General features: G+C 43.3%; 1 protein-coding gene across 1 annotated transcript in view; it reads right to left on the bottom strand.

The window, feature by feature from the left end:
- LOC147031637 (limbic system-associated membrane protein-like) overlaps window positions 1-27,313 on the bottom strand; it is a 388,857-nt gene that overhangs the window by 471 nt on the left and 361,073 nt on the right. The window contains exons 5-9 of the mRNA XM_085866197.1: window positions 24,194-24,328; window positions 11,075-11,189; window positions 9,693-9,844; window positions 8,185-8,220; window positions 1-4,565 (exon numbers count right to left, since the gene is read on the bottom strand). The exon at window positions 1-4,565 is cut by the window's left edge and continues 471 nt beyond it. Coding sequence (XP_085722323.1) covers window positions 4,441-4,565; window positions 8,185-8,220; window positions 9,693-9,844; window positions 11,075-11,189; window positions 24,194-24,328 — 563 coding nt within the window. The 3' untranslated portion in view covers window positions 1-4,440. The remainder of the gene's footprint in view (window positions 4,566-8,184; window positions 8,221-9,692; window positions 9,845-11,074; window positions 11,190-24,193; window positions 24,329-27,313) is intronic.

The following is a 27,313-nucleotide window of genomic DNA, read 5'->3' as shown; positions in this document are numbered from 1 at the left end:
ATTGATATACGAGTGATCACAGATTATGTTTGGAGGACTGGTACACATGTATGTTAAGACCAGCAAAGATGGATCTAAGGTTGAAGCACAATGCGGCGGATTCGAAACGGGTACGCGTGATTTCAAATATATTGACAACAAATATGAAACTAGAGCAGACAGATTCCAAAGCACAGCAAATATAGATAAAAGTCAGCATAACATTTTATGTTTTTTTTGTTTTTTAAATTGAAAACAAGATCAGATATATTTAAAGTACAACAACATAGAAAATTAAAATCACAACCCCTTTATAACCTGAATCGATGTATTAGAATTCAAAATTGCTGTAATAGCATCTGTTTCACGTGGATATGAATTAAGGAAAACAATCAATTTTATCACTGATACCATAGAATGATCTTAAAATAATCCTTGATTAAAGAAACAGTGACGGCTGTCTAAAAAAGCACACCTTTGATATTGCTTTTAATCAAACAAACGAGAAGCCTTCAGCCCGGTTTCTACATCGTTGGCACGTTTTTAAATTGAAGGAAAGGACCGAACTGACTAATTAGGACGAACACATTGCCATATCGCATATTCACATCCATAGTCGGAGCACAACTTGCCTAAATCTTAATTTATAATAATAATTTAAAGTGTTAGCCATAATTATTTATATTATTCATTAAATGACTACCTTAAACTTTTTACATTAATTTGTTGTAAAAATAAAATAGAATTCTAACTTTTTTTTTTATTGTACTGCAAGCGTGCGTGATGTGTGAAATTTCGTGCGTGTTGCAAAAAATAGTTGTGATCCTAAATTTTTCTGTAGTTTGCTTTCAAAATAGAAATTTAGAACTATAAATCCCCTCTCGTACCACAAGCAGCTTCATTGAAGAGAAATGGCTTCACTCGAGACTCTACTTGCAACAAGGCGTTTCTGAACTCAGTTTTCACCTCCAAAGCTTGTGTGGCAGGTCAGCTCATTGTCTCCACTTTACACCTTCTCTATCCCCGGCTCCTGGACAATGAGTTTTTCACCGGAGAAGGAGAGAAAATTCTGATCCACTACAGATCTGACTCTGCAAGAAGCCCAAGTGGCACCGGTGACCCCATTCTCAAATCCTGCTCTGCTGCTTTTCCTTCTGTACCTGCTCTCTTAAGCTTCTCTCACATCCCATTTGCTTATAAAACAGCTATTATTATCATTCCCATTGACACAAAGGTTGTATAAACAGATAAACTCAACTGCAGGCCAATAACCTTACTTCCACTTGTAAACAGTCATGGAATATATCATCACAGCTGCCATCAAGTCAATGTCATCTTCTCCAAATGACCTGATCTCCAGATCATCAGTTTGGATTCCGTCCTGGTAACTCCAATTTGAATTTGTTGCTACTTCTCTCTGGGTAATATGATGATCTTCTGGCCCTGATCTCACATTAAAGGTCAGGGTCTGTCGTTGGACATATAATAGACCTTCGACATTGGCTCTTGTTCTGTTCACCTAGATTTTTACCTGTGGCATACAAGCTCACCTTCATTCCTGGCTCACCGATTGCCTTCCTGCAGGTAATCAATGTGTAGCTCTCAACGGTATCTTTTCGTCTCCTTTCTCATTGGATGTTGGAGTGTTGCCAAGCCAGTTTTGGACCCAGATTTGTCCCTCATATACACCTCTGATCTCTGTTATGCCATATAAACCCTATTTTCCACATTGCACATTATTCCCTATTATGCTGTATGGTACCACATCCCAATGATAGTCTAGCAGCAGCTGCATCTGTCCCGGCTGATCTGACATATGCAACAAGTCATTCAATCCAGGTGAATTAAACATATTCATCTTCTCTTGCTCGAAAGATCATCCAGCAAATAGATTTATCTGCTTCCTTCATCACCTACTGGAGGGGGTTGAGTCTCTGACTTCTGGGGCTCACTGACAGCCATGGCCTCTCCCGGAAAGGTCAAGATATTAAAGCTAGTCTCTGAAGCTAGCGACAAAGTGGGTATCCTCTTTTTTTATATATATATATATATATCCAAGGAGTCAGCATGTCTGCAGGATTCTGTGTAATCAAAAGTTCTCAACATCATTTGCATCCCCGACATGGAAGTAGAATCACAGGGTTTGTTCTATTTTCAAAACCCACCAAGGTTCTGTTTTCTAACACCTCTGTTCTCGTTTTTCTCCTCCCGTTTCCAGCCCTCGACCCCTCCCCAACTCCACCAAGATGCACACCCTCCCTCTGTTATACTTCCTTCCAATAACCATGTCTTTGTTAAAATTTAAAAATCCAGGTTTGCTTTTCACCTCTATATTCATATTTTCGCATGCCTGTGGAAACACCTCCCTATATCAGTGAAAACCGACATTTGATTTCCCTCTAGGGTTTCATGATGGCAATACACCACCATCTCATGTCACCTTCCATCCCTCCCCATGGTATTTCCTCCTCGTATTAACTCTATACACAATGACCCCTCTTTCCTGCAGGTCACCATCTTTCTTTCTGCATCTCCTCTTCTCCCCATTTCTCTTCATTCATCCACCAGCTTGTTTTCCACCTGCTTGTTTTCCTACAACTGATTGTCAGCATGTTACCCTTCCATTATCCGTCACCTTGCTCTTCCATACGAGCGCAAGTTTTGTTTTTAAAACAAAAACCATGACTATCATGTGAAACAAGTGTGCTCCAGCATGTATGCCTTCCAAATGTATGGTGTGTGTGTGTGTGTGTGTGTGTGTGTGTGTGTGTGTGTGTGTGTGTGTGTGTGCCCGAAGTATTTATGGTGGGGGTGTTCAACGTGTGGATGGACATTTGCACATATTATATTTAATCAATTATCTTCAAGCCATAGTTTAAGCTTTGGGCAAATTACTCAAGTTGGCTTTGCGATTGAAATTAGAATTTTGTTTTTTTTCATTGAACTCTTCCCTAGACAGCTTTTACTTTCCTTTTAAATGGAGAGATTTAAAACTGAAGCTCGAATGCGGTTCAAAAAGGGTTTCGAAGATACCAACTGCACACGCACATATTGTGATACGAGGACGTCCTGTGAATGAAACAATGGCCTGCTTGATTTTAAAACAAAAGCTAAATTGATAGTAAAGGAGGAAATACACAAAGAAATGTGTTTAAACCTGATGCAGAAGTTTTCATAACCACTGCTGCACAATAACAGGGTGGCCCATGAAATGATGACCGCTTTCTACTTTTCCCACGATTTGCAAGCAGCGATTAATAAGCGTCATACATCACATTGTATGTCCATAAAATATGAAGAATATTCTTTGTAGCTATATTTGGCTTGAACCACCTGTTCGATGTGAGCACCACTTTCCCAATGCTCTTCCTCCATTTAACCCACCCCTGGCATGCAAATTGAGGGTTGCCAAGTGCCGCAACCCACTTCGTTTCTCTTCAAATTCCTTGGAAAGTTAAAGTTATGCTTCTGCGCGGTACCCTTCTTGTCATCTTGTCCCAAATAAAGTTCCAAAATGTCGTTGGACCAGGGTAACACTCTTTGTCTCAGTACATAGTAATACTATCCTATTCTCTTACTTTGGTGGACACTCTTTCGTCACCAGGTGAAAAATGCACTGAACAGTTGTTTCACGAGACTACATTGATATACGAAGAGTCCAAGACTCGTACATAGCCGAAACGTATGACACTGACGATAGTGTTTCGCAACCTGCAAGTAAATGAAAACCATCATGATTTTGTAGGCCACCCTGTAGCATATAATTATACCATGGAAAACATCTGAATGGAACACAAGCAGGATTTCAGTAGAAAATGAAGTAATTTGTATCCGTTAGGATTTAAAATTACTTTGAGAAACTGCAAATGACAAAATTGTGAGCAGGGGGGGGGGGAGAGATAAACAGGGGGAAAATGAGGTTGGCTGAAACGGATGAACAACAGGAAATGGCAGCGACAGGACAGAAAAAGGCAAAGAGAGAAACAATCACAGAGTGACAGAGAAAGACAGACTGGACAGACAGACAGACAGACGGTAAAACACAACACAACACAAGCGAATGGATAGTAAATGAACGATGGCAAGCACGCACAACCTTACAAATGGCTCCCTGCATCAAGCACACAATAACGACATTCATGTCAAAATGAAAGCAAACTCAACTTCCAACACATTCACAACATTCTCTCGTGTTCATGCAGGGAGTCATTCATGACGTGTGTGTGTGTGTGTGTGTGTGTGTGTGTGTGTGTGTGTGTGTGTGTGTGTGTGTGTGTGTGTGTGCGTGCGTGCCTGCGTGTGCGTGTACACATGTATGTACGTTGACTTCCTGAAATGAACATCAAATGCAGAGATTTCCGTCAGTGTGCATAGTGGTCCAGCTATGCAGTGGGCTGTGGTTTTCTGTGGCTGGCTTCATGCGTGGCTGGCAGTTGTCTGGGTGACTGAGGAACTGACAAGTCAACCGCAGAAAAAGAAGGATGAAGAAAATGTGACAGAGAGCTGGCAAAAGGAGAAAAATATTGGCAGGACAGTCGAATGTAGGGTCACCGGGGCTGAATTGTATCCATTCTGGCCCAAGATACCTGCGCGCGTGCACACACAGACACACACACACACAGACACACAGACACACACACGCCGAAGAAAAACACTGAGCAATTTTACTTGTCACATGGAGATGGCACAAAAGGAAGCATTTCCAACAGCTCATTAGAATTCAGCCTGACCAAATAGGATAGCCACTATGTCTAAAAACCAAGGCCTTTTGACGTCACCCCTTGATAAACTCCACTCTCTGGGGCTCATTGACTATTCAAACGGCGAATTTCATTGGGGGAGAACAAAGAGAATAGAGACAGAGTGATATGATTAATTTCCTTATCCCTTATCGTGCTCCAAAACACGCACGGTTATTCATACATATAAACATGTGCACACGCAAATATAATTACATACTCCAATCCAAATATATGGCTCTGAAAATGGCTTTGAAAAGAAATGGCGTGATTTAGCGGGAACAGACACAGGAGAAAGGCCAAGGAAGAACGACAATGAGGTAAACGTAAACAGAAGCCCGTTGTCCACTAAAACAATGGCACCGGGCCTGCATGGTACTAGCACATCCTCCACTTCCTGCTGTGATCCAGGAGTGAGGCCGAGCCATGATACATCCTCACGGCAACTTTGGATGGTTCAACGCATGTCGATCCATGGACAAATGATGTCGACCCTAACGCAGTTGGGTTGGGTTAACAATACGTCACCTGCATGCCTCCGCAAGCAATCAGGAAATTTGTTAACCACGTCACTATGTAACATGCGTAATGCCACCTGCGGCATAGCTAGTTCTTGATGGTATGGACAAGCAATTTTACACGGCTTGTTCTTGTCCTGGCATAGAACAAATCGCATGTTGTTAAGCGGAGGCAAGGCAGAAAGTGACTGCGTCATCAGAGTTTCAACCTGTTAAAATCAGTACCCCTGTATGATTGCACATCTATTACAAATCACTGTGGATCTCATTCTCCTTTCTCAGAGCACATTCAGGAAATGTAAATGGAGGAGAAGGAAGTGCAGAAAGAAAAAATATATATATATATAAACAATATTCCGTCTGTGCGTGTATTGTGGAATAATTGTAATGAATGGAGGTTCAATGCCAAGAATTCCATTGGGTGTGATATTTTATCGCTGCATCTCAATGTCACAGTCGCTTGTTTGTACATGAACTACAAAAGAGAGTTGTTGCCATGGCTGTGAGAAGTCTTCGCAGTTGTTTGGTGAGAATATGTGTTTGTTTTCAGCCTTCATTTTTGTTTATGACCTCCGTCACCGGAGATGGATGAAGGTTATGTTTTCACCCCTGTCTGTTTGTTTGCTTGTTTGTTTGTGAACAAAATATCTCGAAAAGTTGTGGCCAGATTCCAACGAAATTTGGTGGAGAGCTTGCGTATTGTGACAAGGACGAAACGACTAGATTTTGGTGAAGATCCGAATCCGGATCTGGATCCGAGAATTTTTTAAGTGATTCTTCACCATTGGGCGATAGGGCGAAACGAATATATAGTACGATATCTCAAAAAGTTGTTGACTGATTCGGATGAACCTTGGTGGACAGGTTGGGTGTGTGTCAAGGAAGAATTGATTCAATTTTTGACAGCATGATGGGAGGGAGCCACGGAAATTTTGTCATGTAAATGTGACTTCAAGTCCCCAGTTCTACTGCTCCCCTTGCTTATTCAAGTCCTTAACCCCCCTACTCCACCCCCCCAACGCCCCCTACAAAGTTTTAATAATCATCCACTGTGAAGACTGATCAGGTTCCTCGGTGAAGTAAATCGACTGAAAGGTAATTATACTTATTGAACTGAATTGAATGAATAGTTTGTAGTTATAGCATTTCCCCCGCCATAGGATTCGGAGAGGGTATTGCATTTGGGTCCGTTTGTTTGTTTGTCTATCCGTCTGTTTGTCCATATAGAACTTTCATGTTTTTTTCCCACAACTGCTTGGCGGATTGAGATGAAATTTTCCACCATTGGTACGACTACTCATGTAGAATGTTTTGATGATAATTATGACGTCATAGACCACGTCGTGTGGCAGCCATATTGGAAAAAAACGGAAAATCTTTGGACCTCTGTATCTCTGAAACTGCACTAAGGCAAAAACAGAAACTTGGCACATAGCAAGTACTCTTCATGGGGAATGAGGGTGTTTTATGAAGTCATAGATGCCCTCGTTATGACATCATAATTGCACATGTAGAACGCCACATCCAATCAGTATGAAAAATTTTGAGGGTCATTTAGGGATAAAATGGTCCACAGAAAATAAATTAATGATGGCATCGGTTAAGTGATTCAGCAGCCAAATTGTATTTAAAAAAACAAACAAAAAAAACCTTCAAAAATCTTATTCTCTGAAGTGGCTGAACAGATCAAGGCGAAACTTCACATGTATGACCGCCTGTCCATGAGGAACAAAAGGTTCACACATATGATGTCATTGGTCACATGGTTTGACAGCCATATTGGATTTACCCTAAAACCTATAAAAAAATATACCACTCAAAAGAAGTCTTGGTGAGGGTTTTGCCTTAGTGCAACTCTGATTGCTATTTTTCTTGTGTTTTTTTTAATTTTCGGTAGGTGTGCAAACCAATGATTCTGAGCCCATACACCTCCTCCCATGTGTGCACCAAAAATGCACATATCTCGAAATTGCATGAATATCGATATTTGTAGACCTCCGTATACACTGTCTGGACCCAAGAGCTCTTACATGCAGTATCATTCAGCAATGTTGGTATTGTGATTACAACATTTACCTTGTTCAGACACAATCACACAACTTGCATTTATATAGGTAAATGGATGGGTGGCTGTCACCAAAGTGAGTTTTTTTAAGTTAAAAAAAAATACTGTTTCTTTAACTGATCAATGCGTAATAATCATGGACCAATGTATGGATGGACTCACTTTGGGTTGTTCTGATTGGCTCGTTAATTGGATGACATGTGAACCATCATTAGATATAAAAATTACCCCCGGTTGGGGGTGACGGTCATCTCTGAAGCTCTTTCCAAATTTGAAGACACGTGACTCGATAACCAGGATGAATTTTTAAAAAACCGGCCTGACCAAATTTAGATATTGTTCCATATTATCAGAATCCGAAGGAATTTCAGAGATCGGATCATAAACGGCGGAGGAGATAGATTTTGAAAATGGACGATTTCGCAACTTTGGAGTGACCTTGATGTTGACCTTGACCTTCAATCAGGTCAAAGGTCATACCGTCGTGCATCCCTCATCGACATCTACCCACATACCAAATATCAAATATCAAGAAAATCGGAAGAAAAAAATGGGTACGTATGTACGGACGTACATCGAGACTGGTTTTATTAGGTCATCTTGTTTGAGATGACCTAAAAATGAGGATCACTTTAGGACTAACTACTCAAAACTAGCAAAAAAAACAAAACGCCCCCCCCCCCAAACTAAATCAATTTAGATTTTGACAGAGTAAAATGCAAGATATTTTACAGTGAGTCTGTAAATATAAATCACAGAGCAGAATCGATATGAAACTTAATCAGAAAAGTGCTCTGACTGCATGTGCTTGTAAAAGGAGACACACAGACAGACAGAATCAGGCAAAAATAAGAGGTAGGCATAAAAGGATGCACACACTAACCTTTAACATGTGCAGGGTGTGTAATAGCTGTTGCTCCTGCAATAAATAAACAGAAAAATGAGAAACAGAATGTGCTTATGACCGCTCCCACACACAGTTTGGTGTCCAAGATATCTGTGGTCACCTTCACAACAACCACCCCACTCCCACCCCCCACCGACGAAACACCCACTTTCCTTTTTGAAAAGTTTGCTTCTTCGATGCTTTATTTGTGAAACTTTTCACCAAATTCAGTTCTTTCTGTTTCTTTATCTGTCCAAGTAAATAATTCGAAAATGCAAAGTCAAACAAAGCTAAATTTTGCACAATGCTTCATTGTCCGTCCAGAAAGAAATGATTAAATGTGTTCAAGTTCGAGTACTCGGTATTTCAATGAAAGCTCAAGGAAGATGAAGAGGCGGAAGCTAAAATTTTGCTAACTGCTTTAGACCGAGCAAAAGCAAAAGCGATGAAATTTTGTTGCAGTTCGACAGTGCTTTAGTGATGACCCCAGATTCCGGTACGTGGCAAAAATAATACAAGGCGAGTGAGGAGGATGATGGTTAAAAAAAGCGAGCCACTGAGAAGGAAATTGGACCTTCCAACATAGGATGCAAGTTTTGAGAAAAATGGCTTCAAAGTTCAGGCACTTCTTAAGAATCCCATTCGACTCCCATTTTAACAAAGATCAGTATGAGTATTTTTTGTATAAATACAGGTATCAAGGCTCATGGAAGAGCAAAGAAAATCATTGAAATCTTTGAAAAAAAAAAAACAATTCCACAAATCCAAAATGGCCACTAATCCTTTTGACCAATCTGGTCCATTCGAGCATTTACTCGAGGTCTGATGACTTTGGAACAATCCTACGATGTTTCAGGTCTATCAGTATCATGGTCTCCAAGAACAAGGAGCGGAAAAATTTGGCAGAAAGGAAATAATATTATTCCCAGAAAAAAAAAAAAAAAGCTCCGAGCTTACAACTTGGAAGCCAAAATAAGCAGAGATAGGGACAGCAGTAAACTCTCAAGTGAGCACAGCAATGGCATCTGACAATTGTAAAAATGCCAGGAGCAATAGACAGACATTTAATAATCCGACCGGTAAAAATTAGCTTCGCAGCAGTAAAGCAAGTCCACGTCTGAAGGCTATGAAACCGCAATTAACCTTATTGACAAATGTGAAAATAAATTTTCAGACCTGTCATGAACATCAACATTGTACGGACGTGTGAAAGCCTGGTTTTTACCTCTCAGGGGGTTCAAATTTGCAGACTCCTTCAATCTGACCTTCGACAACGATTATTAAATCCTAATGTATTTCCGCACACTCATTTCGTTAAAGTCCCACGTTTGAGTGCACAAGAAAAGTCTCTCTCGTCATTCTACAACTAACCTTTCATTGATCATCAACTTGGAATAAACTTGGGAGCAAATTACCACATTAGTGTTTTAACACTTTACCAATAAAATTGAAGCTTAAAGATAATATTAACCTGTTCACAGTTAGTATACCATTAAAGCACTCACTATTTAGCACAATGCTGGCATTGCCAGTGCCCAATGCATTGTGGGCAAAGCAGGTGTAGTTCCCATAGTGATGCTGTGTGACATTAGGGAATGTCAGTGTTGAAAAGGCACCCTGAGTGGCCAACTGGATGCCTCCAGAACCAGCAATCAGCCTGAAAAAAATCGGATTAAAAATATTATATGAGGCTTTAAAATAAATAAATAAATAAATACAGTACAAAACTGAGCTCATGGATGGGCTTACTAACAGGGGGCAAAAGGAAACATTCTGACAATGGGGCCGTGGGGAAACAGGTAGATGCAACAAGTAATGGAATGAACAAGCTGGAAAAGAGGAGAGAAATGAGGGTAGGAACCTGCAAGTTGGAGGATTAGGTCAAGTAGGGTTAATGGGGTCAGAAAATATTATGGCTAGTGATGGGGAGAAAAAAAAAAGTGCGAGCGAACAGCCTCGGGAAGGCCATTCGACAAAATGAGAGAAAGAAAAGAAAGGAAAGCGTGAAGGTGGATAAGAAGTCTGTTTTGGGGGAAGTTTAACCAAATGAGAATTCTTACGATAATGAACAGAGAGAAAACCAGAATGACCGCACTGTGGTCACAACCTGCGACAAAATCTGGTAATGAGTCAATTGGGAAACGCGCATTTAAAGCACTCGCACTCTTAAAAGATGAACAGCACGATTGAGAAACACACATTGAATGCGCCATTAAAAAGATTAACTTGACACCTCTCATCCACGTCAGCCTCCGCCATATCAAAATGAACCGATTCGTTACACGGTCACAGATCGACGGATTGTTTAACCCCACTACGCGACCGTTCAAAAAATATGTACCGCTACTTTTTTTTAGGGTGGACGGGCTTGATTGAACCTCACTAACGATTTTAATTTGACATTTGATTCGATTTTTCAGGGTCCCTCATCGTGAGTAACACTCAACCCAAAACAAACCAATTGATATCTGACGCAACAAACCCGTGCAGTGTATTTATCAGTAGATGCCTACAGGCCTGATGTCTTCGGCCTACCAGAAAACTAAGATGGTGGCCATATTATTTTGTCTGGTTGCCATGTTGGGTGGGGTCCGGTAGCTGTCCGACCAATGTGTGCACATTTCAAAAATCGACCCCCAACACGAACAACACCAATAACAGCAACAACCATGTGGAGCTCTTGTATATCTGTGACTTGCAGCATTATGGCAGGTAGCATGACCACGAGGAAAGTAGCACATGATTCGAGTGCGGAACATTCCCAAACAATATCTATGATATCAACAAAAATGGAGGGAATGTCCACCCAACAGTTATTATTCACATGACAGAAATAACACACTGTGCATCACATCCACATGGGGGGGGGGGGGAGTCATAAGCTCACCTGCGATCATTCTTGAACCAGTGAAACTGTGGTGCAGGACGTGCAGGTGCATCACAACGAAGTTGGTTGGGCCTCCCTGGCCCGACGAGTCTTACAAGAACCATGGATGGTGCAACTAACAGAGATAAACACACAGAGATAACAATGATACCAAGTAATTGCTTTGATGTTTGTTTTATTTCTAGGTGCATAATATCATCTGAATCTCAAGCGAGCAAGATAGCTTATAAGTAGTGCATTGTCACTTTTGAGCTGCCTACTTTGTTGGATGCCCTGCCTGATGATATACTATCATCTTTATGTTTCACGGTCATGGGATTGCATCAATGAGTATGCTGGCCTTCGCAGTGGATGTAAGCCAGTTGTCATGTCGGCGAGCATGTGCAGGTGGTGAATGTTAAATATTCAACATGAGATTTCATGAAGATTTTGGCATTGTGTGCTGGTACCATTGCCAAGTTATAAACCCCCTCCTGGGATATATTGTGAAGGGGTGGGGAGGGATTAGGGTTATTGTGAAGGTGCAGCTACGGGATAGTCACCATTTCAGAAATGAGGCCAACCATGAACGAGTGGATCTTGTTCCTGTTACTAGGAGATTGTTTTTGATGGATGGAACAATTATTGGTGTGCAATAAAGAAATTCAGTGGTTCAATAATGGAGATAACCTCTCCTCTTTGTCACAGCGAGAACCTTAACATCTCTGGAGCTAACTCAATTTTTTTTTCCCGCCAATTAAAACACTGGTCGAAGATCATTCATGAAGTTTACTGGATACAGAAAATGTGGAGAAAGTTTACAATCTGGTGTCGATGCTACGTATGAGAGAGTCAATGCCTGAAACATGTTAAATTAGAAGGGCTCTCGGTAGAGCGCATACTTCCGCCACGTAATGCCTGATCCAAGAGAACATATCTGGCCCAATATATATTTGAAATATCGTGCTATATATCGTTTTTGGACCTGTCTCACAATGGTGATGAATCACTTAAAGAATTAATCAGATCCGGATCCCAATCCGGATCTTCACCAAATTTTAATCAGTTCATCCGAGTCACACACCGAACCTGCCCACCATATTTAATTTGGATCTGTCCACAACTTTTTGAGATATCCTGCACAGACAGACAGACAGACGCCAGACACACAAACAAATGAAAAATCACTCCGAGAGAGACTACTTGGTGAAACGGAACGACACTTGGTGGAGCACATACCTTCGCCAGGCTGAATACACACCCAACCGATCCACCAACTTTCATCCAAATCCATCCACAACATTTTTGAGATATTGTGCTACATATCATTTTCAGTCCAATCTCTCAATGGTGAAGAATTAGTTAAAAATTCAATAAACCTCATATCTAGATCTGGATTTAGATCTTCACCAAAATTGAATCAATTCTTCCAAGTGGCACTCCCAACCTGTCCACCAAGTTTCGTCCGAATCTGTACACAACTATTTGAGATATCATATACACAGAAAAACAAACAAACAAACAGACGCAAAAGGGTGAACACACAACCTTCTTCACCTTCGGTGGCGGAGGTAATAAGGAAAGCTCAACTGAAAAAGAGGAATTCTGCCTACGAAGTGAGTGACTGCCCGAGAGAAAATAGCCCACGACATAATATGTCAACAATGATTAACACAACAAATGACAGCGGGAAAGGAAGCAGACGGCTAACAACCCACACCGAACAGGAAGGTGACCACAAGAATGTTTTTGGTTTTATGCCTATGTGAGTGTTTGTGGTGGTTTGTTTCCCAGACGAAGACGAAGTTTCTGTTGTTTTGTTTTCAATTTACACATGGAGAAAAATGAGCATTGAATGTCATTTCTATTCTCTACTATTCACAAGATGGATGACCCCGGGGGGGGGGGGGGGAAATATGATCGACTCATTAGTCGGACGTCATCTTCCATTCAGTGAATTGCAACTCTGCTACGAGACCCCATCAGAGACTGTACATTTATCAATACGCTTTATGTAGGAATTTGAATTTCTATTGTTAGAACTGCTCTGGTCTTACTTTTGATTGTTGAGAAATGAAATTACTGGTTTTGTCTTGGCACAGTGACCTTGAGTCATTCGTTCGGTCAACGCGATTCCGCAACGATGTACGATTATCTGGTAGCCCTCGTAGATACACATTTTCAATAATGGAAGATAGATACAATAAATGGAACATTGAAGTTCCAGACTGAAAAGCCCTCCGCTTTACAATACGTTCAGGATGCAGACACGTAAAAAGCTGCAATATCTTAACTCGCAGTCAAATAGTTCTACTTCTAGTTGAAGCAGAACACAAACTCCAAGTTCCCAAGATTTGGCCATGTAGACATTTGCATTCACTTCCAGTCCCAGTTATATAAGTCCCATCATGGAAAAGGATATAGTTATCTTTGTGGTTAAAAAATACAACACATGGGGGTATTATAGTTAAACCTTCCAAAATCCAGGCCAACTGCTGACATCTGCTTGTTGATTCGGCGTGTGGAACTGCCTTCCCGAGTGAGTTAATTTCCACTCTTCCTTCCAGGGTTTCGAGTCGGCAGTGCACTGCCATCTCATGTCATTCCCCATTCCTGTCCATGATCCTTCTCCCCCCCATTAACCTTCCAAAAATCCACCCATTTCGTGCATGGGTTATGATCTGTTGTGTGTTATTTTTTTCTCTTCTCTTTTATTATTCATTCAATCCATTTATTGTTCGTGTCCACCTGTTATCCCATTGCCCCGCTGTCAGTGTGTTACCCCTTCTACTATTCATCGCCTCATTTTTCCAGAAGACGAGATTTGATACACAAAATGACTTTGGACAATCTTAAAATGAAAATGTGGAAGATAGTCGAAAACAAATCAAAGGGAAGTCATTTGTGCTCGACTACTGATGAGTTTTAAATTACTTGTGGGCATCCAGACAGCTATCGAGAATGACGGGTAAAAACTGAGGGTGGTACGAGCCATCAGGGAATGGGAGGGTTTTCTTACATACAAAGCAAAATGTGAAGGCTACAAACAGTAATAATTTGTGCCAACACTCTTTGACATGAAATGCTATAAGAACAACAGTTTTGAAGCTGGGAGAACAGTGTGTATTCTCAAATGTATGACATGAAACAATCATGAGGCTGAATCGTATGTTTTGACCATATGGCCATCTTCTGTTTCTTGAAATGCCAAACTTTTACATGAAAAAGCAACTTGGTGTGTGTGTGCATGTGTGTGTGTGTGTGTGTGTGTGTGTGTGTGTGTGTGTGTGTGTGTGTGTATGTATATGTATATATATATATATGTATATATATATATATATATATATATATATATATATATATATATATATGTATATATATATATATGTATATATATATATATATATATATATACTAACAGGTTTACCTGGCATTGGCAGGGTGGGATACTGAGAAGTGGAAGAAACAGGAGAGCTGGCAGGGCTGAGAATGGAGCAGGTGGATCGGAGGCAGGAGAACCGATGGGGTGAGGGTGGAGAGGGTGGAGCGGGACTATGTCATGGGCAGGAGAGCCAGAATACCCACAGGTAAAGCGGTCTTAAGAACACTTGTGGGTAAAGGGGTCTTCAGCATCTTCAAGGGTCTTGGGGTCTTAAATGTCTTTGAGGTCAAAAGGGTCTTTAAGTTTTCATTGTTTTCACAGGTCATTGGGGTGTCAAAGGGTCTTTGGGGTCTTGCAGTTTTTGAGGGTCTTTGAAGTCTTAGAGAGTCTTAGGGATCTTAACCGTCTTTGGGGTCCAATGGGTCTTTGGGGTCTGTTGGGGTCTTATCTCCCAAGCATGAAGAAAGTCTTCTCTCAAGCATGTATACTAATCTTTTTTAAGCATGTAAAAAAGTGTCTTATGGTTCTTCAGGGTCTTTAAAGGCTGAGGTTGTGGATGAAAATACACTTACGTCGACCATCGGGTCCGACTTGGTCTGTATGCCAAATATGGTGGTTGTCAGTCCAGCGGTCTTTGCAAAAATCGCGAACAGACAGAGGCAGAATGCCATGCCCTGGTAGAAGGACATATTAAGCTGCTTTATATATCTTAACATGGCGTGCATTTAAAACATGGGAATTCTTACGGATTTTGTAGCATCGTTGAGTCTTGAGTCTTAGGGGTCTTTGCGTCTTTTGGGTCCTCTTGGACTTTTGGGGCTTCTGTGTCCTCAGAGACTTTTGGGTCCTTGGGGACTTTCAGGATTTTTTGAAGCCTCAGGGACTTTTGGATCCTCTGGATCCTTGGGAACTTTTTGGGACTTCAAGGTCCTCGGGAACTTTATGAACTCCTGGTCCTTGGGAACTTTTTGGGACTTTTAGGTCCTCGGGAACTTTTTGAGACTTTTGGGTCCTTGGGAACTATTGGGACTTTTTGGACCTTGGGAACATTTTGGGATTTTTGGATCCTCGGGAGTATTTTGGGACTTTTGGATCCTCGGGAGTATTTTGGGACTTTTGCGTCCTCGGGGACTTTTTGGTGACTTTTGGGTCCTTGGAGCTCTTGGGACTTTTGGGTCTTCGGGAACTTTTTGGTACTTTTGGGTCCTCAAACTTTTTGGTGACTTTTTGGGTCCTTGGGAGTTCTTGGGACTTTTGGGTCTTCGGGAACTTTTTGGTACTTTTGGGTCCTCAAACTTTTTGTGACTTTTGTGTCCTCGGGGACTTTTTGGTCTTTCGTGGCCTTAAGAGTCTTGGGAGTCTTAAAGGGTCTTCAAAGTTCAAAGGGGTCTCAGCAGTCGAAAGGGTCAAAAGGTAAATTCCATTGTGCGTAGTTGAAGAATACACGTGTGTAATTAATAGACAAAGAGTATGAGGCACGCGCGCACGCGCGCACGCACGCACACACCTCATCCATTTATCGAAGATACATCTTCAAGGGGCATGGCGTGGCGATTGTGAACGGGAATGTCGTGTACACCATTTACCGTAGCAGATAGCTTCGGCTTACCGCAGCAAAAAAAAACCGTGAACATGTTATTTATTTAGTGAGGTTCCAATTGTGTGTGGAGTCAAGCTAGCTGTGCAGTGAGCCAATGGGTGGAAGACACAACTTGACTAATTCGGTGCGCTGGCCTTTGGCTGTGTTATATGTCACGTGATATCTCTTAACCAATGGGATTGCATATAAATGAAAAAAGCCAGAAAAGGCTGTATTCGTACTGCACATATGTAAATAGATTGTGCCTTTGATGATAGAAGCATGACATTTGGCACACTGTTAGAATATACCTTAAGCAATATTCTTCACTGTTGGGCCATTGCAGATTTGCCCTGTGACAAAAGTGGCGGCCATTTTCCAAGACGGCCATCATCAGCTGTTCTAGTACCTTTGATATTTGATCAAGTCCATTGCAAGGTGATTTATTTCTATTATCTACTTCATATCAGTGGTTTATGTAACTCTACAATGGTAGATAATGCCAAATTTCATTATTGGGGGGTCGTAAGGCATTACTTTTATTTTAAGTGGGGACAATTTTTAAGTGACAACTTCACTGGAGAAATTGCCTTTCAAGCTACTAATGAGCACACATTAATTAAAGGGACTTGTTGTGTTTCAGTTTACAGCTCAATGTGTACAATTCATGTCTCATACGTCGACTGTTGTTACCTGTCAGTCAGTTCGTGCAAAGTCCGCCGCAGAGACCACGAGCAGCGCACTGCAGAGCAGCCTTGCGGCACTTGCAGTGTCCTGCGCAGCCATTCTTGCAGCCACAACGAATGAGTTTCCTTCAAGCTTCTGTGGCTTCTGGTTGGGTTGTCCAGCATACTTTTCAGCCTCCCTCGACCTTCTTGTTCCACTGCCATTCACTTGGAGATGGAAGCTCTGGAGTCACAATCATCATCTGGGCCCGGCAGTGACCAGCCTGGTCGGCAGCCCTCTTGATGTGCTGGATGAGTGCAGCCTGTGTCAGAGGCAGACAATCAATTGCTCTGCCTTTTTGAGTGAACAGCCATTTCCTTGCCTTGTTGACAGACTACTGGCTGCTGGCGCGAGTGTATAGCAGGACCACAAATCGCTTCGGTGGCCCCAGCCTTTCCTCTGTGGATTGTGGGCTTCGTCTAGCAACCAAGACACGGAAAGCTAGGGTGACATCGCCATATTTGTTCAAGGTGTCCCAAGCAGACCTCTTGCTTCTGCCTCCAAAAAAGGACACTGTGTCGCACCCAGTGAAGGTGTGGGACATCGGCAAGGTGACACACTGATCAGGGCCCAGTGCTCTGGCTATCTCATAAGTGGCAAGGAACTGGAAGCTTTTCACAACACCAAATGCAACCCACAGTTCAGAGATGTCGAGGTGCTGGGCTGATGTTACAGCCAGAACTACAATATCCATGTCAACTGTGTGTATTGACACTTTGTTGTGCCCTTGCCACACGGCATCTTCGAGGTGGAGTATGATGTGAGTGTCAGCCTCTTCATGGGTGCATGGAGCCAGACCCAAGACATCTTGGCGATTTGTGCAAAGCACATCAGTCTGGTATGTGGTGATGATCTGTTTGTTGGTGTTGATGCCTGCTGCGTTCATTACCAGGAAGGAGAACAACTCAATCTTATTGTCATTGATGCGGAGAAACGCCTACCAGTTTCCAGGAATTGCACTCGATGGATCAACATGTCTCCTAACCCCCTTACCTCTCTTGCTGCGAGTGTCAGCCTTCAAGATTTCAGACATGTACACATCCTAGATGATGTCTCATCTGGTTACATGCTGAAGATGTGATGTGATGTATGGCACCAAAACATCAGTGGCATAACCCTGGAACGTCTTTGCAATCCCAGGTCGCAGCATGTTGATGATGGCAGTGCCGTCAAGGATGGTGACCTGCACTGTGGGACTGGAGACGCTCTCTTTTGCAGGAGTAAGGTCTTGCAAGCAGCGCACCAAGTCTGACTTCAACCCGGTTCTCAGGACACCCATCTGTGACAGTGCTGGTGGACAGGCCTGATATTCATGCTGGAAGAACTCGTCCAGATCACCATTGCGTATCTGGGAGGCAATGTACAATCCAGAGAAGAGTGAGCAGTTATTCTTCAGGGATGACAGCTGTAGCTGTTTACTCGACTTCTCTTTGACTGGAGGCCGGGTGAAGAGATTGAGGTTGTTCCGCTTGACAGGATCTGCAATGGGAATTGTTTGGCTGACGAGTCTCTCCTTTATATACGTCTCATACAAGTTGAGTCCAAGTTTCTCAATCTGGCGCACCATGTCTGCCGCAGCTGTGTCTGCAATGTTCCTACTGCCCAGTACAAGATCACTGCTGTTCTCACTGAATGGGTTTCCCATCTCTTCTTTGGCTCCACTCAGTGATTTCACATCTCACGCAAATACCATCTGTGCATGCTCCTTTTGTTCATGGTAACGCCGATTTGTGTCCTGCCTCTTCTCGGTTGAACCATCAAATTCTCCAATAAACCGAGCCATCTCAGGACCAGATATCATCCAGTGACGCAGAGCTGCCGGGTTCTCTAACCCTAACATAATTATCATGTCTTTGGTGGTCATTTTGGAAAATGTCTGCCATTCCTGTCATGGGACAAATCTTTGATGGCCCTACAGCCGTAAATCTTCCCAAGGGCATGCCCTCACTGTGTGCCAAATTTCATGCTTTTATCATCAAAGGCACAATTCCACCAAATTGGTCCCATAACTGCTGTACTGCACATGCAACAACACAACAGAGCTTGTAAAGTAATCCGCTGGCACATCTGCAAAAACTTTGATGTCTCAATTTCATAGAATTCGTGGACACATGAACCAAAAGCAATCACTGAAAACATGGAAGTACCTCCTGCTCACATACGGCCTAATGATCCCATCGAACGTGAACACCGAAAACAAAGCATTGCGACCAGATATCATACTTCAGTACAAAAAAAAGAGAAGGCATTGCTTGCTAATTGAGGTGTTAATACCGTGATTTTGGACTAAACGATGCAGAAATCAAGAAAATGACCAAACACCAAGACCTCAAGAATGAAGTGAAAAGATCCTGGAAGTTGAAGAATGCCAAAGTTGTTTCAGTGATAGATGGACCTCCGGGAATGATGACGAAGAACCTCACAGAGATATTAAAAACAATCCCTGGGAGTCTTACTACAAACTAACTGCAGCTGGAAGCTGTCCGGGGGCTGAGCGCCGATCCTGAAGAGAGTCCTCGGCACAAAACTTTGAAAACAGAAAACTTTGCAGCTTGGTCCATGAATCATGATCCCTTACTGAAATGAAGGTGGATGCCTTGAGCCTGCCCTGGAAGGACTCCATTCCACATTCTGAAACCCACATATGTAGATACCAATCAACCACACACACACACACACACACACACACACACACACACACACACACACACACACACACACACACACACACACACACACACACACACACACACACACACACACACACACACACACACACACACACACACACACACACACACACACACACACACACACACACACACACACACACGGAGACCTGGGGCGGGAGCATTTAAAACCTACACTATCTTCCTGGCAAAGGTCTGCCTGCATGCGTGCATGCTCGTACATGCAGCAACCTTTGCACCCCACAGGTCAGCTCACTCCAAATCTGATTTGTACATGCTAGTCCCCTCTACAGAAAGGGAAGGTTGGGGAGCAGGGGGAGGGGTGGGAGAGATATAGGGAGGGAAGAAGAAAGGAGGGGAGAGAGAGGGAAGAAGAAAGGAGGGGAGAGAGAGGGAAGAAGAAAGGAGGGGAGAGAGAGGGAAGAAGAAAGGAGGGGAGAGAGAGGGAAGAAGAAAGGAGGGGAGAGAGAGGGAAGAAGAAAGGAGGGGAGAGAGAGGGAAGAAGAAAGGAGGGGAGAGAGAGGGGAAGAAGAAAGGAGGGGAGAGAGAGGGAAGAAGAAAGGAGGGAGAGAGAGGGACGAAGAAAGGAGGGGAGAGAGAGGGACGAAGAAAGGAGGGAGAGAGAGGGACGAAGAAAGGAGGGGAGAGAGAGGGAAGAAGAAAGGAGGGGAGAGAGAGGGAAGAAGAAAGGAGGGGAGAGAGAGGGAAGAAGAAAGGAGGGGAGAGAGAGGGAAGAAGAAAGGAGGGAGAGAGAGGGAAGAAGAAAGGAGGAGAGAGAGGGAAGAAGAAAGGAGGGAGAGAGAGGGAAGAAGAAAGGAGGGGAGAGAGAGGGAAGAAGAAAGGAGGGAGAGAGAGGGAAGAAGAAAGGAGGGGAGAGAGAGGGAAGAAGAAAGGAGGGGAGAGAGAGGGAAGAAGAAAGGAGGGGAGAGAGAGGAAGAAGAAAGGAGGGAGAGAGAGAGGGAAGAAGAAAGGAGGGGAGAGAGAGGGAAGAAGAAAGGAGGGAGAGAGAGAGGGAAGAAGAAAGGAGTGGAGAGAGAGGGAAGAAGAAAGGAGGGGAGAGAGAGGAGAAGAAGAAAGGAGGGGAGAGAGAGGGAAGAAGAAGGAGGAGGGAGAGAGAGGGAAGAAGAAAGGAGGGGAGAGAGAGGGAAGAAGAAAGGAGGGGGAGAGAGGGAAGAAGAAAGGAGGGGGAGAGAGAGGGAAGAAGAAGGAGGGAGGGAGAGAGAGGGAAGAAGAAAGGAGGGAGAGAGAGGAAGAAGAAAGGAGGGAGAGAGAGGGAAGAAGAAAGGAGGGAGAGAGAGGGAAGAAGAAAGGAGAGGGAGAGAGAGGGAAGAAGAAAGGAGGGAGAGAGAGGGAAGAAGAAAGGAGGGGAGAGAGAGGGAAGAAGAAAGGAGGGGGAGAGAGAGGGAAGAAGAAAGGAGGGAGAGAGAGAGGAAGAAGAAAGGAGGGAGAGAGAGGGAAGAAGAAAGGAGGAGAGAGAGGGGAAGAAGAAAGGAGGGGAGAGAGAGGGGAAGAAGAAAGGAGGGGAGAGAGAGGGAAGAAGAAAGGAGGGGAGAGAGAGGAAGAAGAAAGGAGGGGGAGAGAGAGGGAAGAAGAAAGGAGGGGAGAGAGAGGGAAGAAGAAAGGAGGGAGAGAGAGGGAAGAAGAAAGGAGGGAGAGAGAGGGAAGAAGAAAGGAGGGGAGAGAGAGGGAAGAAGAAAGGAGGGGAGAGAGAGGGAAGAAGAAAGGAGGGGGAGAGAGAGGGAAGAAGAAAGGAGGGAGAGAGAGGGAAGAAGAAAGGAGGGAGAGAGAGGGAAGAAGAAAGGAGGGAGAGAGAGGGAAGAAGAAAGGAGGGGAGAGAGAGGGAAGAAGAAAGGAGGGAGAGAGAGAGGGAAGAAGAAAGGAGGGGAGAGGGAGGGAAGAAGAAAGGAGGGGAGAGAGAGGGAAGAAGAAAGGAGGGGAGAGAGAGGGAAGAAGAAAGGAGGGGAGAGAGAGGGAAAAAGAAAGGAGGGGAGAGAGAGGGAAGAAGAAAGGAGGGGAGAGAGGGAAGAAGAAAGGAGGGAGAGAGAGGGAAGAAGAAAGGAGGGAGAGAGAGGGAAGAAGAAAGGAGGGGAGAGAGAGGGAAGAAGAAAGGAGGGGAGAGAGAGGGAAGAAGAAAGGAGGGAGAGAGAGGGAAGAAGAAAGGAGGGGAGAGAGAGGAAGAAGAAAGGAGGGAGAGAGGGAAGAAGAAAGGAGGGGAGAGAGAGGGAAGAAGAAAGGAGGGAGAGAGGGAAGAAGAAAGGAGGGAGAGAGAGGGAAGAAGAAAGGAGGGGGAGAGAGGGAAGAAGAAAGGAGGAGAGAGAGGGAAGAAGAAAAGGAGGGGAGAGAGAGGGAAGAAGAAAGGAGGGAGAGAGAGGGAAGAAGAAAGGAGGGAGAGAGAGGGAAGAAGAAAGGAGGGGAGAGAGAGGGAAGAAGAAAGGAGGGGAGAGAGAGGGAAGAAGAAAGGAGGGGAGAGAGAGGGGAGAGAGAGGAGAGAGAGAGAGAGAGAGGAGAGAGAGGAGAGAGAGGAGAGAGAGAGAGAGAGAGGAGAGAGAGGAGAGAGAGGAGAGAGAGGAGAGAGAGAGAGAGAGGAGAGAGAGGGAGAGAGAGAGAGAGAGGAGAGAGAGGAGAGAGAGAGAGAGAGAGGAGAGAGAGGAGAGAGAGAGAGAGAGAGAGAGAGAGAGAGAGGAGAGAGAGAGGAGAGAGAGGAGAGAGGAGAGAGAGGAGAGAGAGGAGAGAGAGGAGAGAGAGAGAGAGAGAGAGGAGAGAGAGAGAGAGAGAGAGGAGAGAGAGAGAGAGAGAGAGAGAGAGAGAGAGAGGAGAGAGAGAGAGAGAGAGAGAGAGAGAGAGAGAGGAGAGAGAGGAGAGAGAGAGAGAGAGGGAGAGAGAGAGAGAGAGAGAGAGAGAGAGAGAGAGGAGAGAGAGGAGAGAGAGAGAGAGAGAGAGAGAGAGAGAGAGAGAGAGAGAGAGAGAGAGAGAGAGAGAGAGAGAGAGAGAGAGAGAGAGAGAGAGAGAGAGAGAGAGAGAGAGAGAGAGAGAGAGAGAGAGAGAGAGAGAGAGAGAGAGAGAGAGAGAGAGAGAGAGAGAGAGAGAGAGAGAGGAGAGTGGGAGAGAAGGGGTATGGTTGGGAGGGAAAGAGGAGAGAATGGGTACAGTTGGGAGGGAGAGAGAGGGGTGAGGGATTCCGGAAGATGTGACACCCAGTTTATCATCTATCCGAGAGATGGCACACACATTGATGAATCACCCTGCCTGTGAAACACCAGCATGACAGTTTGTAGCTGGGTCGGGATTCAAATCCAGGCTACACAGAGCAGGCATGCATACCTCTCGGCTTTCCTGCCATGATATGGCGATTCAATAAGTCATAATTGAAAACATTTTTTACTCATTGTGATCAAATAATTTATTTTGCCTTCCTACCTCCTGTATAGAACCGCGGTATCGCCATTGAAACTTAAATGCATGCCAAGCGGCTTCAGCAGGCAGAACGATCGAAGAAAGTTTTAAAAACGAAACGTTTTTTTTACCTCCACCACCGAAGGTGAAGGATGTTATGTTTTCACCCCTGTCCGTCTGTCTGTTTGTCCATCTGTGTGCAGGATATCTCAAAAAGTTGTGGATGGATCCAGATGAAATTTAGCAGGCAGGTTGGGTGTGTAACAAGGACAAACTGTTTAGATCATGGTGAAGATCTGGATCCGGATTCGACGACGAGAATATTTTAAGTGATTCTTCACCATTGAGAGTTCGGGCCAAAAACGATATATCGGATTATATTTCAAAAATGTATTGGGCCTGGTATGTTCTCATAGATCAGGCATTACGTGGCAGAGGTTTACACTCAACCGAGTGCCCTTCAAGTTTTTGTTTGTATTTGTCTATGCTGAAGTGACGGATCATAAAATGGAAGATCGTACAAAAAGGGGAACGTCGTGGAAAATACAATTTCACATTTTCAGCGAGCCAGGCACTGCCTGTTGCACCGCAGAAGAACACATGGCTAAGAACGCATGCGAGTGACTCCTGAACTTTGTTCAAGTTGATCGATGTAGTTTTCAGTGACAGTGCGAATATTGTCGAGTGCTTGCCAAGTGGTTTAAGCACTCCAACAAAACGGTTGATAAGAAACAGCTCGCTTGGCATGTGATTAGCAATCACCAAACCATCATATTAAACACACACCTCACGAACTCCAGAGATGCCCAAAATGTCAAATATGTTCAAATTGGACAAATTAAGCTTCAATTTTGGAGCTTAAACTTTGCAATTCTGTTTAGTTTATGAGATTCTCGAGGTTATCGCATGTGCGGAAATGAAATGAAGCCACAAACGCTGCTGTCTCTGAGCGTTTCGAAGCATTGCAATGTACCCAGCGATTTGTAGCTATGATGAACAGGCATTCGATAATATGAGTGAGGAATGTAAGAAAAAAACTTCCTCGTTCAGAAATCGTTGCGCCTGTTTCAAGTCAAGGCATGGTTGAGCAGGCCAAAAAACATGGTGGCATCAGACCCCAGCGAGGTTACCCAAGAAACGCCTTAAGTGGCCCACAGTCATTGCTGACATTTTCCTAAATGAAAACAACATCCAGATGTCCAAGTGCAACGAATGGTGTAAATGGTGAAAAATATGAATATGATATTTTGTCATGTTTCTGATTTTAACACAAGTGGATATCATCAAAGATTTGATGAATTCTGAATATAAAACGAGTTTGATGATGAAAGTGATGAAGAGGACGGAACCCAATGATGGAGAGGACGTACAGTTGACGTTGAACTGCAGACGTCGTGTAGCTGGAGGACCAGCCTCATTGCTGGCAAGACATTCATACTCCCCAGCCTGATCACGGCTCACTGACTCCAGGTGTAGCACTTCTCCGTCTGCCTCCAAGGTGCGCTCTTAGGAACACAAAGAATCCATCATGCAGATAGAATATAGTTATTAGTGTGCTTCTTGTTATTGCTTTTGGCTTGTATTATTTGGATGACAGCTCTAGACAAAGGTGGGGGCATGACCCTCTTACAAGAAATGTTGAGGCACAATTATGTTGGGGTTTATATTTATTATATTTACAATTCACAAATATTAAAATGTAGCTCATATATATCTTTAATACAAGACAAAGATTGACTCCCACCAGAACAGAAGGATTCCAGTCTGATCTAGCTTGTATACTATAGTGCCTAGTTTTTTTTTATGGAATAATGAATAAAAAAAAGAGGAAGGTTATTAGACCAGGAGCACATGGTCAGACGAACAACAAAATTGTTGCGCTTTTAGTCCCAGATATAAATAGGTATGTGGTTATTGATGGTGAAAATGGTTGTAGAGTCATGCAACCCATTTGTGTTGTTACATCTAGAAGTGGGATTATCAAGCTTCTCCGTTGTACTCAAAGACAGAAGTTGTTAGGAAAATATTCAGAAGTTGTCGCTTCCAACACAGTTAATGATAATCATCATGCAGAGAGAAGGCATTCCAAAGTTGTGATTTTCATGCCAGGCTGCATTGCACATGAAACCACAAGATTGATAAAAACAAATATTTACATGTCTTGAATGTGCTTGTTTATAGGGATTTGTGGACAGAAATGTTTAATAACTGCTACACACCTCATGCTGGAGTCTGGAGATGTACTTTATTCGGCAAGTTTTAGGAAAATTGGACCAACTTTTCAAAATCTTGTTAACAGAAATGTTTTCATCACCAATATGTGAGAAAGAATACTGACCCTTTTGCTTACTTGTCATCGCCATGCTTTTTAAAAAAAACAACAACTGGGAAGAGGGAGGATGGGGGGCAGGGGGGTGGGGGGGGGGAGGAGAGGAGGATTGCAATCGGCTCCATCCATCCGTCCGTCACGCCATCTCCTCCTAAAGGCCTGGTCACACCTTGACGTTTTAGCCAACGTATGCCGATTTTTGAATTTTTTTTCTAAAACGCTGGCACACGTTGAATACGTTATGGGTAAGTTTTGATAACATTGAGAGCACGTTGAAAAACACTGCCATACGTCGTTGTACGTTGGCTTTAAACATTGTACTTTTTGGTTGTTCTCAAATTGTTTCATGCTTGAAATTTCACGATGTATGCCGGCGTATGACTCACACGTTCCGCTACGCTGGCCACAAGTTGTATGCACGGTCTGCGATCGTTGACAGACGTCAACACATGCTACTTGTAAGTTAATTATAAGTTGAGACGCGCCGAGGTAATGTTTAGCGTACCCGAAACTTATTTCTAACCTATGATTAACGTGTTGTTGGCACGTTACGCGATCATTGCCACACGTCAACAGACGTTACTTTTAAGTTACTCATAGGCTGAAAGACGTCGGTATAATGGATCGTCCTTGCGTCAGCGACCACGGCCACGGCCAGGACACTTATTTGCAGCATTCTTCAAACTTTTATTTGGCATGACGAGGATGTTTACACTTCGATGTCTAGCTTGGCTATGATTCCAATTGTCCATCGGCAGCGTCCTTTTAAAATAGTCGAGTTTGAGCGTTTTAACACGTTCAGAAGAAACGCTTCAAATTTCCAAACCCCAGCGTCAAAAAACAAAGGCGAGTGACAGCAATTTAAATCGTTCATTGTAAACAATGAAAATAGCTGAGTGGTACCGTTTAAAAGTCGTTGAGTGTAAAAAAAATCCAATTGTTGAGCGCAAGCGTCTACTTTCAATAGTGGAGATGCAGCCATTTAAATCGTTGAGTGGCAGCTTATGAACCTACCCGTGGATACGCGGACACATGGACGATCCATCATAACCCAGAGCCTCCCCCTCACACTCACCTACTACTGCCAACATGAACAAACTACTACTAATACTAATACTAATACTGATACTGATACTGATACTGTTACTGCTGACATGGACATCGACTCAAAAAGGACTCGAAAACACTGTTGGGTTCCCCTTTTATGAGCACCATTTTTATATACCAATTCCCAAAACCGCTGGGAACACGTCTTTATATGGCAGTTGTAAATTAGAAACACGTTAATTTTTTTTTTTTTTTTGTCGACCGGAAGACGTCATTGGAATACGTCTGCATACGTCGATGTGTGTTGGGACTACGTAAAGAATTGGTTCAAAGCACGTCAAACATAAGTTAGAAATAAGTTTCGCGTAAAAAAAGACATTACCGCGACGTGTTTTGACTTATGAGTAGCTTATAAGTAGCCTTTGTGAAAGTGTGTAAGCGTCCACATATCGTGTGTACAACTTATCCCCATCGCATGCAGAACGTGTGTCATACGCCGAGTACGTCGTAAAATTTTGAACATGTTTAAAATTTCTTGACGTACTCTACTTACTACGACGTATGATAGCGTACTTTAGCGTTGTACTCACGTATACCAAACTTACTCATACCGTATTTGACGTGCCCCAACGTTTTAGACACATTTTTCTTAGGTCGGCATACGCTGGCAAGATCGCCAAGGTGTGACCGCGATGTTGTCACTTCCATTTCTACGGCAGTTATGATTCGAATCGTTGTGTGTCAGCCTTTTAATAGGCTACGTCACGACATCGTCGGCGATGCGTGCAACGCGCTATGCCGAAGTTAGACTATCGTTGGGCATCGGTTGTGTAGGCCGACAACAGGTTCAGCATTCGTTGGTATAAGTTATCTATAACACAACGAAACGTTCTGAGTCCATTACTAATATGTTATGCATACGACCAACTCGTTATGAATACGTCCGAATGTTAAAAAAAAAAACATCAAAAGTTCAACGTCAGCCAGCGTTTTACATACATTTTAATACGTTGCCATCGCTGGCTAAAACGTCAAGGTGTGACCGGGCCTTAAACGGTTGTGCAGAAATTCACCAATCTTGGTAGTTATCACCACCACATGACAAGGTGCAAGA

The sequence above is a fragment of the Eptatretus burgeri genome, chromosome 2, assembly GCF_056783735.1.
Source record: "Eptatretus burgeri isolate ZD-2024b chromosome 2, Ebu_testis_v1, whole genome shotgun sequence".
NCBI classification, from domain to species: Eukaryota; Metazoa; Chordata; class Myxini; order Myxiniformes; family Myxinidae; genus Eptatretus; species Eptatretus burgeri.
This window is presented reverse-complemented; position numbering and strand designations above follow the sequence as displayed.